Source organism: Cotesia typhae, unplaced genomic scaffold, assembly GCF_013202065.1.
Source record: "Cotesia typhae breed Kobodo isofemale line unplaced genomic scaffold, CoteBio_Ctyphae scaffold_152, whole genome shotgun sequence".
NCBI lineage: Eukaryota > Metazoa > Arthropoda > Insecta > Hymenoptera > Braconidae > Cotesia > Cotesia typhae.
This window is the reverse complement of record NW_027423776.1, coordinates 238,348-251,270: the sequence shown is the minus strand read 5'-3', so window position 1 is coordinate 251,270 and position 12,923 is coordinate 238,348. Positions and strand designations below refer to the sequence as shown.

The 12,923-nt window shown below is 29.3% G+C and overlaps 2 protein-coding genes across 2 annotated transcripts; both read left to right on the top strand.

The window, feature by feature from the left end:
• The first annotated feature begins 191 nt into the window (after positions 1-191).
• On the top strand, positions 192-5,838 carry LOC141536229 (uncharacterized). Its single transcript, XM_074256600.1, has 10 exons — positions 192-725; positions 1,190-1,866; positions 1,940-2,070; positions 2,141-2,348; positions 2,401-2,776; positions 3,239-3,698; positions 3,841-3,992; positions 4,525-4,854; positions 5,261-5,520; positions 5,787-5,838. Exons 3-6 carry the CDS (start codon positions 1,949-1,951, stop codon positions 3,430-3,432), a joined length of 900 nt encoding a protein of 299 aa, XP_074112701.1. The 5' UTR covers positions 192-725; positions 1,190-1,866; positions 1,940-1,948; the 3' UTR covers positions 3,433-3,698; positions 3,841-3,992; positions 4,525-4,854; positions 5,261-5,520; positions 5,787-5,838.
• Positions 5,839-8,941: 3,103 nt separating this feature from the next.
• Positions 8,942-10,868, top strand: LOC141535876 (uncharacterized). The gene is made up of 3 exons (XM_074256039.1): positions 8,942-9,738; positions 9,903-10,499; positions 10,687-10,868. Exons 1-3 carry the CDS (start codon positions 9,555-9,557, stop codon positions 10,866-10,868), a joined length of 963 nt encoding a protein of 320 aa, XP_074112140.1. The 5' UTR covers positions 8,942-9,554.
• The last annotated feature ends 2,055 nt before the right edge of the window (positions 10,869-12,923 follow it).

The window sequence follows — 12,923 nt, the reverse complement described above, 5'->3', positions numbered from 1 at the left end:
TATGGACTCCACGCTAGTTGTCTTACAAAATAAATCATTTACCATTAACATTCTTGGTGAGAAAATGTTGATGTAAACTTAAAAATATTTTGTTTACTCAGGTGTTGGCTGAGTTTCACTTTTCTTATCATTTTCTATTTCTATATTTAGTATTTAATGTTTAACATTTGGAATTCTTTACTTATCATTTAACATTATATTTATAAAGAAATGAAAGTTTATGAAATTATTGTACAATTGTTAGAGTTTAAATGAGCGCGCGTATTCGCTATCAGAGACATCTGCGAATGCAGGTGGGGACGTAACACCAGCGTCAAGCGTCAGTATGAGGTTACACCTTTAGGCGGAAAGTTGTTATGTCCCAGAACACGGAGCTTAGATAGAAGGAGCTCGAACGGCATAGGTCATTTGGTATAAAATGTGTCCTCAAAAACAGCAGCAAATAACATGTACCTATTTTCACCACCAGAGTAGCGCAACGATCACTACAATCTCTGTGACGTCACAAAAAGCCGTTAAGATTTTATGAAGTATGTAAACATAAACAAATGTAAAATTAAGTTTGCTTGGACAGTGCTGTTAAAGTGTGAAAATAATTGATAAAATAATTTAAGAAAATGGTCAAAAAGTGTTCAGTTAAAAATTGCTTAAGTGGCTCAACTGCTGAAAGAAAACGAAACGTTGAATTAAACCGTCGTCAAACGACTTTATTTCAAGTACCCAAGGTAATATAACCAATAAGTTCAATCCATTTTATTATAAGTTAATAATATATAATTTAAATTAAGTAATAATAAGAGTTAATTAATTTATATTCTGTGATTTTTCAATAAAGAGTCGAGTTTTATTTTGTAATCACTAGTTTATAAAATCAAAAATTACGGGAATTATAATCAATAATTAATAGAATGAAAGTTGAGGATAAATAAGATATAAAATTTTTAAAAGTTATAATTGATTAAAGACATCACAGTTATTTATTTATTTAAATTTTTTTTTTTCAAACAAATTTCTATGAGTGTGGCTATTAGCATTTACCCGTGCTAGCATTTTTCCCCTGTTTTTGCTAACACTTCAAACTTTAAAGTATAAAAAAAAAAAGAGAAATTGCACATTTTTTTGATTCAGCGTAATAGATGCGTACTAATATCTGAATAATCGTTGGAAATATAATTTTTTCTTAAATTAGTGTCCCGATGCATTAAAAAATTGGAACTTGGCATTGTCACAACATCTTCTTCATAAAAACTTTGTCTGTGAATTGCATTTTAAAGATGATGATATCATTAGAACATTTGACAGAATAAACTTGCCAAATGGTGAGGTTTTTGATTTACCAAAAGAAAGATTCCACTTAAAGGCAGGTGCAATTCCTGTACAGGCAAATATGATCGTAGACCACCATGATGCACGTGTATTAGATTCTTCAAATACAAATCCTTTACCTATGCAAATAGTTTCGGAGGAAGTGGTTATAAACGAAGAACTTGATACTGGCTGTTCTGCCGGAAAACATATGGAAGAGAACAGCAACATAAGTGACAATTTTTCCGATTGTCGCCAACAAATGTATAGTTCAAGTATCGTAAATGAAATAATTGAAGATACAACAAGTCATACTGGAGATCTTGAGTTGGAATGGCAAATATTATGCGAAGAAAATTATCGTCCTGCAGCTTTTGATGACAATCCTGGAACGTTTTCGTTAACTACAATATTGCAAGCACTGAAAGATCAAGGTTTACCACAAAATTGGTGTTGGTCAAAACAATCAGAACCACAAAAACTTTTAATTCTATATTACATAGATAGTTTTTGAAAAAACTAAAATTAGAAGTTAAAATTAGTAATAATCTAATTATTCAGGTACTTAGACTTTAGTATATTATCGGCCGGAAATATAAATTTTATCTTTCAATTTTTATCATTTATTATTTAGATAACTGTTATGGAAACAGGGGTGACTGTTAATTACAATTATTCATTAACATCAGTAATACATTTTTTTAATATGCTCCAAGAAATTGAAAAATCGCAGTTTTGCAGTGGTGCTGGAGTGAACAACGGAAGGTTTTTATTATCTTCATTTCCTTGTGAAGTAATGAATAAAATGAATTACGAATTTTATCTTTTTTTGTAGGTGTTCAACCAGGTGTGATGGTATTTTACAATCACCCGAAAAATATAAAAGATTTATGAAAATGAATCGATGTTTCAGTTGTCGATCCTTACGAAAAAGATTGTTAATGTCGTCAAAACGAAAAAACAACGATATAACGAAACGTTACATTACGATTAAACGTAAACTGCATGTAAAACAAAAAAATTTACATCGTCTGAAGAAAAAGGTAATATTGGTTTTATAATGTAATTGCTGTTATACTATTTGTTGTTCTACAGAATCATCAATTGAAGGAAAAGATGGAACAATTAAAACACCAGTGTGCTGTAATCAAAGATAGTGTTATTGAAGAAGAAATCGCGGATCTCCCAGAAGCCCAAAAACAAGCAGTTCGTGCTTGTTTTCAAGCTACTAAAGTCAAAAATTCGAAACAACGACGTTATACTATTGAGTGGGTATATGAGTGTCTAATGATTAGAATTAAAGGTCCTGCGGTTTATGATAAATTGCGTGAACGTCAAATATTACCATTACCTTGTAAGGACACACTAAACAGATACATAAACAAATTAGATAGCGCTTTTGGTTTTCCGAAAGCTATATTTGACACTCTCCGTTTGAAGGCATCGCGAATGGAAAGTTATGACAAAAGGGGTATAATTTATTTTACGTGACACGTGGTAAACTTTGCGATACTAACAATTTTTCTACAGTTGGTTACTAACAATCAATGCAAAGACAATATAACAATTGCTTCTTCGAAACATTACGTTAAACTATACGTGAATATGAGCTGTTGAGCTTTATTAGCGTTATAAATTATCCACTTTTTATTTCTATTATTTTTCAAAAAGCATTTGTTACAGTAATACAATTATGACATACACAACAATGATACACATTGTGTCATTTTTACATTTACAAAGAAATTGCGTAGTACTAAATTTCGAATAATTTACATAGGCTTAATATCATTTTTGCTAATATGCTTATTAATACGTAGATAATGCATTATTAACATAGCTTAATTAGAAATAAATTACTTTTGCTTACAATTTTTAATACAAGTACTCCAAGCATTTTATTACACTAACTTTCATCTTCGTGTTTTCGCAGGTACCTTATTAATTGACGAAATCGCTTTAAGCGAAGCTGTAAAATTAAATACTAAAACTATGGAGTTTAATGGCTTCGTCAATTTAGGCAGTTACACGCCACAAAACTTAATAAACGAGAGAGCTGATCATGCACTAGTTTTTATGTACCAACCCTTCCGTGGTACATGGGTCCAAGTGTTGGGATATTTTTAAGCAAAAGTGCAGTGACGAAAGACGTTCTGCATAAATTAATCATAGACTGCATCATCCAGTTAGAGAAAGCTGGAATGCAAGTAGATGTTGTCACCTCGGATGGTGCTCAGTGGAACCGCGGAGCGTGGAAAATTTTTGGTATCGAAGACCAAAAATTCAGTTATACGCATCCTTATGATACATCTAGACAACTATGGTTTATGTCAGACTTTCCTCATTTGCTGAAGTGTTTCCGAACCAAAATTCTTGAGGGACCTTCGTTTTGGGTAAGAAGTCAAATATATATGTTTATAATTTTGTAAATAGTATGTAAATTGACGATGCGTAATATTTAGTAAGAAAAAATATCATGTTTGGTATGAAAAATTGTTCTCATTACGGTAATTAAATAGCTTAATACATTTTTAGACCCCTGATGGGATTGTGAAAAAAATCCATTGGGAAGTTTTATTGCAACACGAGCTTCAATATAGACCTAACTTGAAAGTTTCGTACAAATTAACACCTGAACATATACACCCCGAAGGATATCAAAAATGAATGTTCGTTTAGCGGAAGAAGTAAGTAAACTTTAATCTTTAATCTTTAACTTTTTATCTGATTCTTTTATTTTCATGAAAAATTAATATTAGTTGAAACAGTTGCCTTGTAAAATACAGATTCCGCCATTGGTCTCTTTATTCATTCATTGGTAGTTCAGCTTTTTCATAATTATCGCGAATTTGGTATTCCATTTACGTTCACTATACTAACTTAATAATAATTTCGGAAGAAAACTAAGAGGCCGGAAATGCCTATTTTTTTCTTCGGATTTGAATATATAAATTCGTATAATATTTGTTTTTAAATCAATCAGACCGTCTATTCAGCGTGAAAACAAGAATATGCGGTTTGGTCATTCTTTAAATTGCAATAATCTCGCATTAGGGATAGTTAATCAATTTCAAATTTAAAGGGTTAGTGCATTTCAATATCCTTATTAAGTATACAAAAGTTTAGAATTTTCCGACATTACTATTTCCGAAGAACGACTACCTCACTGAAAAATCAAAATTTAATTTCAACAGAAATTGCAATTTTTTATTCTTTTAGTTATTCTCTAAACCATTAAGAGTTGCTATGATGACTTGGCAAAACGATTGCACCGAACTGCAAGATTGTGGACCCACTATCAAATTTATGGAAAGAGTAGATAATTTGATAAAGGCGATGAGTTCTCGCACTCCTGAATCTGCTTTACGTTCTAATGACGAATGTCCAATGAGACAGGTATTGTATTATTTTCAATAAAGTAGAAATAATTGATTATTTCAGTTAAAGACCAAGTGGAAATGAAATCGGTATATCACAGCTAACGGCGCATAAAACGAATATCAATACCTTCGAAAGTTTTTTTCTCCATCACAATATTTATCAGAAGGAGTAAGTAAACAATATAAAATTGAAGAGAGAGGAGAGTCACACTTTTACACACATCTATTCACAGTTCAGATACTCAATGTTCTTCATTCGGCAATAACAATAACAAATAATAACAAACAATTTTGTAGTATGTTGATTCCCAATATTTAGTAAAAAAATAATTAATATTTTATGCATCATACATCTTTTACTAAATCTAAGACAAAACATTTCTTATAATTTGAGTTAGTAATGCTTTGCCGCTCTGTTTTCTTATGTATTGTTATGAATTTCATTTTTCGTTATGAATTTAAAATTAATAATCACATGTACATATGTAATAACCATTCACTTCAAATTATTTCATTGCATGAACATTTTCCAATTCACCAACACTTCTTGATATAGTTCTATTTTTACGCTGTAGATTATCAAAGAATTTGACAAATATTTGAGAGAATGGGAAGCTGAAGCTGTTGATAACAAAAACAAATGTCGCAAGAAGAAAAATCAAAATGTAGAAAGTGATGACAGTATTGAAAAACATTTTTTCTCGCTATTACCAAAAGCACGCTAACAGGATTGAAGATTACTTTAGGAGGGACACTTGAACTATTGGATTTTTTGACTGAAAAATGTAATTTTGACTATTTAATGACTGCCCGTCTTAATCAAGACAAGTTAGAAGTAAGTACAATGAAGATTTAATTGTATACAGTCACTTCTCGAAATATCATACTCTCATAGAGTCTCCCTGGTTTAAAAAACTGATTGAAAAGAATTGAAAAGTGATCACTCCATGCAAACTGTATATCTATATATACAATCAAAAGAATTAAAATTATTGAAAAAATTTGAATTTCATCATTTTTAATTCTTTTCAATCAATATTTTTAAACGGCTCTATAGCTTTCATAAATTTTTTAAATTTCTCATTTGTTCATACTTTATAGCAATTTTTTGGGATCGTAAGGAGTGCTTGTGGGTGTAATGAACATCCAGATCCTATCATATTTGGACAAGTATTCAGATTACTCTGCTCCTATTCTTTAGTTACGCCACCAAAAGGATCAAATGTAACTGCCGTTGAACTTTTGCAATCATTGATGGAGACAAAAGAATCACTGATGCTAATTCAAGATAAAAAATCAAAGTGGCTACAGAAATTAGATTCTATAATTGACAATGGATTTATTGAAGAAGACGATATTTACCGAAGAAAAAGCGTCGCAGTGAGTCATTTTGAGAATTTAGTTGATACGAGTGAAGATGACACTGACGTCACGTCTGCCACCAATGATTCATCAAAGTCAAGGACTATGAATTTTCTTGAAAAAGGAGTGTAGCTAAAAACCTTTTGAGAGTTTAGTTGACTCTAGTGAAGATGAAAACAATAATGTTAATTTGGATTCTGCTATTGCTGATGGATTACAGGCTAATGATCCTCATGAACATCATGACTACGATGTTGTTAGTACAAGCGAGTTTGTTGTGTCGTATATTGCTGGTTACGTTGCCAGAAAAATGCAGCGATTTTCTCGGTGTCATCTTTGCTTGGCGAGTCTAGAGTCTGATAAATCTTCTCATAGAGATCGAGTCATTGATCTAATGAGTGAACAATGTATACGTCCAAGTAATAATCTATATTCTTTGATCCAGCAATTGGAAAATATTGTATTGACTGTTGTTGGGACAAAGACAGTTAGGTTTGATACGATGAATTGTATTTTAGATAAAGTCGCAGAAGAAAAATCACTACCTTTCGTTGGTTGCCAAGAACATCAATTCACGTTGATGAAAAAATATTAAATTACTTTATAACTATTAGAGGTCATTTCTTAGCTAATCATATTAATAAGAATTATAAGCAAAAAGTATTAAAAATAAAAAATTACGTAAAATTTCAAAATTAGTATAAGTTGTGCTTATCGGAGTTTTAAAAGATTTTTACAAATGTTCGTCAAACTTAACAATTTTATAATGATAACTTTTATAGTTATTAATTATTTTTATGCAGAGTTTTTATGTAAAAAAAAAAAAAAACATTTAAGTAACAATATATATTTTTAATAGATGTTTACGTTTATTATTTGATTTTTTATCTTTATAGAAATTATTTTTTTCATACTTCACTTCTATGCCTGCTAATTATAAACAGACCAAGGAATTCATCGTTAATACTATTTTTGGTATTTTATAATTATAAGGCTTCTTTTAGAAAATAAATTTAATAATTTTAAATCTATTCAACAGGTCCTTCTCTTAATATGTTCAGTTTTTTATATGAAATAATTTATTATTTGCTCAAAAATTTTAAAATAATTAAGTCATTATAAAAGTAACAATTTAGTTAAAAATTAAATGTGCCGTTAACTTGTTATTTCAATATTATTTTCGAATTCTTAATTATTTATTGGAAAATCTGTAAACATTGGAGTTGTAGGTTAAGTATAGCTTACTCCTCGTTATACTTATACTCTTAACCGCTAAATTCAAAAACTGGATTGCAGCAGTAGCAGCGCACTCTGTAATGAAACTTTATTTTCTCTACTTTTCGTGGACACTTCTGATACTATACGTTCGAGCTCCTTCTATCTAAGCTCCGTGAAGTAAACAAAGAATTGGGTATTTGCATGATTTTGATATTCATAAACTGTTGATATTTTTACATTCTATATAATTTTTTAAAATTTTTGGAAGAAAAATTTTTCGATTTTGTTCTTAAAAATTAAAATAATTTAATAAATAAAAGTGATCCTAAATTACATAAAAGTCACGTGATGTAAAACGTGATGTGATTGGTGTGACGTCATTGTGCTGTTTGTAGCGCGGGTGTGCGACATTTTGCATACCTGTATATGAGATTTCGTATGTTAAGGTTGGCCAAGTGGTTGTACTAAACATTATCGCGTCGTGCCACCTGGTTGCGACAAAACTAATCGTGGAAATTGAGAGTAAAACAGATTTCCTAAATTAATGTATTGAAAATCTAATAGATGGCGGATACACATGCATTTACAACTTTAACACCGGATCCTCGTAGCATTAAAGAGCTCCCTGTGAAAGCATACATTTTTCTCTTGTATATAAGTAGATGATATGTACTCCATTATACAAGTCATATAAAACTATGGTAAAAATATTAATTTATTGTTTTTTAAATTATAATAATTATTCAGTGATTTAAATTAAAAGTATCTGTGCAATCAATATTTTTATTATAATTATTTAAATAAAATTATTTATTTTAATAATAATTTCTTTTTATTGCTCGTGAAATATTTATCATCAGTTTTAAAATAAATATAAATAATAATAATAATAATAATAATAAAAAATAACAATAAACTATAAATTGTTAAAAAATAAAAGTGTTTCAATTTTTATAATAACCATTGGATTAAAATAAGAAAATACAGGATGTTAAATTACAATTACATTTGTGAGTAATAGGGTGATTCAAAAAAAAAGAATATTTTTTTTTTCGTTTGGTACTCTGAAAAATAGGTTCCTAGACACCTCTAAGAAAGCCTCTCCAAGCATGAGTTCTTAATTGTAACGGGAAGGTCCTCCTTCTTACAGTTTTCTATTTTATCTTATTATCAGATAGAAAAATTTATATCTCGCTTCCAACTACTTGAAAAAATATCTTGTTCCTTAGATTTTATAGGAAATTGAATGCTCTACAAAAAGGTCTCTTACGATTTTTTTCGTAAACCCAACCGTTTAAAAGATATTAACGGTTAAAGTTTGATTATTTTTGGGAAAATTTTTTATTTCTTATGAATTTTATAACTCAATGAAAAAAATCATTATGAATGATGAAACTCATAGTTTTGTAGGAAATTTACTGCTCTATAAAAATGGTCTCTTATGATTTTTCGATCAAGTTGAGCGTTTACGAGATATTCATCGTCAAACATCAATGCATATCAATTTTTCTAGATTTTGATCAATAATTCGAAAAATTTCAATTTATTCTGTGAGTTTCAAGGAAATTTAGACAAATTTGAGTTTTTATTATAAAAGCAACTCCTATAGATGTTTTCTGTTCAAAAATTCATTTGAAAGTTTTTATTCTAATAATATTTTTTTAATTTTATCTTTAATAATTTAAAATCTTAATCGCGTTGTCATTTATTATTATGAAATTTGTTCAGTGCGTATTTTTAAATTGTTTTTCACAAAATATACATAAAATTTTCGTTCGAGGGGATTTTTGTTTTGAATTCCATTTCTTCTTCTGTTTGTCTTCTGAAACTAACGCCATCTATGTTTTTTACTCTCAACTATCTTCAGTATCTACCCATTTAATACCGTATTTTCAGTGTTCCTAAAACTGATCATCTTGAATACGTAATAAAATAATTCATTTTAAATAAGTCTTATAATCATCACATAAATTTATTTATCATCAATTAACCTACAATGAATAAAGAAATACGTTTTATCGGAATACCTCTACAAAGAATTTCGGAACGTAAGTTACCAAAAGTGAAAGAGGTTATGCGTGTGTTTTTCTACCAACTTAAAATTTTAAAGTATTCAATCAAACAAAGTGCTAAAAATTCAGTTGACCAAGTTATTGAACTGTGGAGAAAAAATCAGATTCCAACTAGTGGAGCTCCTAATGCAGTCAAAAATTTCTTCGCTATCACAGTCAATGGTTAAAATTACAAAAAAATTTCGATAAAAAGAATTCAGCGCAAAACCAAAAGGAAATGAAATTTCAGACTGATCTTGAACAATTATTCGACATTGTGAGCGAAAAATCCTTAAAAGTGCTTGATGATAATATTAGAAAGTTGTATTTGGATCAAAAATTCGGTACCCATAAAGAGATTCTTTCTAATAATGTACCTGTATCAAACTTAACCACAACTATGATGGGAATAGATGAGAGTAGTAAGTATCTGAGATATTTAGTTATTATAAAGTCAGGTAGTAGTGTAACTTTTCATAGATGACTAGATGACATTTGACTAGACAATTTTTGGAGTCCTTTCTTAATTATTTGTCATCAAAATGAATAAATTCTATACATTTTCTTCGTTTAATTTATAAAACAGATCTTATTCCAGACTTAGATCAACCGTCTACCAGTCATGCGATTGTTCCAAGTGAAAAATCAGAGTCGTTCTCTACGTATACATTAAGTGGAGTTACAAATTTTGGATCTGATTCAGAGTATGAACCTCCAATTCCGACAAAACGAGCAAAACTTGATGTCTTAACTCCTGAAGTCATTTTTGGACTCGACCGAGCTAATGTCAGCAGTAGAAATGCGATGTTTATTATTGCTCCGGTTTTACTAGCAGTAGGTATTAAAATTGAAGATACAACGCTCAGTTATAGTTCAATTCAACGAGCTCGTATGCTTCAAAGAGAAGACATTGCTAAAGGACTTAATGACAACTTTAAGACACACGATAAATACGTTGTGCATTGGGACGGAAAAATGCTGAATGACCTTGTTGGATCAAAATCTGTGGAACGGCTACCAGTTATTTTAACTGCATTTGGTACCGAACAATTACTTGGGGTTCCAAAAATGAATTCTGGGACGGCAGACAATCAAACATCAGCCATTTTATCGACATTGAGTGAATGGGGTATTACTAATTATGTTAAGGCGATGTGTTTTGACACGACGGCAGTTAATACAGGTAACTTATCAATGATAATTTAATCTAAAAAATATTTAATTATTAACGTTCTAGTTTAATTTTTATTGCTTACTGAATTTCACTTTTGAAATTATTGAGAATTATTTACTCATTTGGATTTTAAATATAATCTACAATTTGTTGAAAATATTAAATTTAACGATAGTTATCTATTTTCTTTATACAGGAATTCATAACGGTACATGTAAGGCAATTGAAAAGACTTTGGGAAGAGAGTTAATCTGGTTACCATGTCGTCACCACATTTTTGAGATCATATTGAGAAGTGCATTTGAAGTATATTGGCCTGTGTCATCTGGGCCAAACGTACCAATGTTCGGAAGATTTAAAAATCATGGGATGAAATAAATAAAACTAATTATAAATCTGGAATTGAAGATACTGTTGTTGCTGATATCATTTTGGATAAAAAAATGAAATATCTAGTTTAATTGCACAATCCTTACAGGTATGATTTAACTGCGATTTTAAGAAAAAAATTTTCTTGTTTCTGACAAATTTTTAATTGTTTTTGATAGTTACTACAACCCCGAGATGACTATAAAGAATTGTTGGAATTGTCGTTGATTTTCATTGGAGAAATGCCTCAAGAAGAAATTTTTTCAAACGTCCTGGTGCAATTCATCATGCTAGGTAGATGGCGAAGGCAATTTACAGTTTAAAAATGTTTCTATTCAGAAATGAATTTAAACTTTCTAATAAAGAATTGGACGGTCTTCGGCAAATTTGTATATTTATAGTTACACTGTATTTAAAAGCTTGGTTTTCATCAACTTCTGCAACAACTGCTGCTAATCATGACTTGCAGTTTTTGAAAAATTTATTCGAGTACAAAAATATCAATTCATTGATTTCTTCAGCAACTTGTGAAAAAATGATTTTGCATTTATGGTATTTAAGTGATGAACTTGCCATTTTATCATTATTTGACGATACCGTTTCATTGGAAGTAAAAAAATATTGTTGGAGCTGTTAATACTCGTAACGGTACAGATTCTAAAGCTAAAAATTTATAATTGATAAAAACGATTTGAATTCATTAACGCAAAAAGTCTGAGTGACTTTGTTTCTAAAAAGTCTTTAAATCTCTTTAAAATCTTTGATTTACCATATGACTTCCTTGATAAAGATATTGAATCGTGGCCTACTAATGACAGTTACATTGAAAATAAAGAATACTTTAACCAATTGAAAGTTGTTAATGATTCAGCAGAACGAGCTGTTGCATTAGTTAGTGAGTATAATCAATGCTTGACAAAAATGAAGAGCAATTCCAATACTTATTGCAAATTATCAAAGAACATCGAAAAACTACCCAAACTGCAATAGAGGAAATTATTTACAGTAAAAGTGTACCGTTATGTTGAAAATATTGAAAATTATATGGCAGTTGATAATTAAATAAATAAATTCTTCGATAAAAAAGTGAAACACACTAAATTGAATTATATATTTAAAAAAATGCACTAATTTTTTGTTTTAATGTAATCAAACATGTCCAAGACTAAAAAAACTAATTAAAAAAATAGTTCATAACATATTTCTATTCATAGAAACTCAAATTTGTCTAAATTTCCTTGAAACTCACAGAATAAATTGAAATTTTTCGAATTATTGATCAAAAACTAGAAAAATTGATATGCATTGATGTTTGACGATGAATATCTCGTAAACGCTCAACTTGATCGAAAAATCATAAGAAACCATTTTTATAGAGCAGTAAATTTCCTACAAAACTATGAGTTTCATCATTCATAATGATTTTTTTCATTGAGTTATAAAATTCATAAGAAATAAAAAATTTTCCCAAAAATAATCAAACTTTAACCGTTAATATCTTTTAAACGGTTGGGTTTACGAAAAAATCGTAAGAGACCTTTTTTGTAGAGCATTCAATTTCCTACAAAATCTAAGGAACAAGATATTTTTTCAAGTAGTTGGAAGCGAGATATAAATTTTTCTATCTGATAATAAGATAAAATAGAAAACTGTAAGAAGGAGGACCTTCCCGTTACAATTAAGAACTCATGCTTGGAGAGGCTTTCTTAGAGGTGTCTAGGAACCTATTTTTCAGAGTACCAAACGAGAAAAAAAATATTCTTTTTTTTTTAATCACCCTAGTGAGTAATAATTAATATTTTTATTCAAAAAATGTCATATTCCTATAAATATTTTTATTGTTTCCTGATAAATAAACATTTAAATATATATATATAGAGATTTTTTTTTTGAGGGTTCTTATGTACATAATTTATATTTACTAATAAAAGTACTCCGAAATTTATAATCTGTCTTTAACATGTCTTTCCCATTCATCTAAAAGATATTCATTTTGGAGTCCATTTTTTTTTTTAATATCTGATATTTACAATGATAAATTATATATTTAAAAATTTCATTATC

Coding starts and splice junctions, on each gene's coding strand:
- LOC141536229 (XM_074256600.1), top strand. CDS start 1,949: ATGGAAACAGGGGTGACTGTTAATTACAATTATTCATTAACATCAGTA. Junction 2,349..2,400: donor TACATCGTCTGAAGAAAAAG/GTAATATTGGTT, acceptor GTTGTTCTACAG/AATCATCAATTGAAGGAAAA. Junction 2,777..3,238: donor GGAAAGTTATGACAAAAGGG/GTATAATTTATT, acceptor GTGTTTTCGCAG/GTACCTTATTAATTGACGAA.
- LOC141535876 (XM_074256039.1), top strand. CDS start 9,555: ATGAAATTTCAGACTGATCTTGAACAATTATTCGACATTGTGAGCGAA. Junction 9,739..9,902: donor GATGGGAATAGATGAGAGTA/GTAAGTATCTGA, acceptor TTTATAAAACAG/ATCTTATTCCAGACTTAGAT. Junction 10,500..10,686: donor CACGACGGCAGTTAATACAG/GTAACTTATCAA, acceptor TTCTTTATACAG/GAATTCATAACGGTACATGT.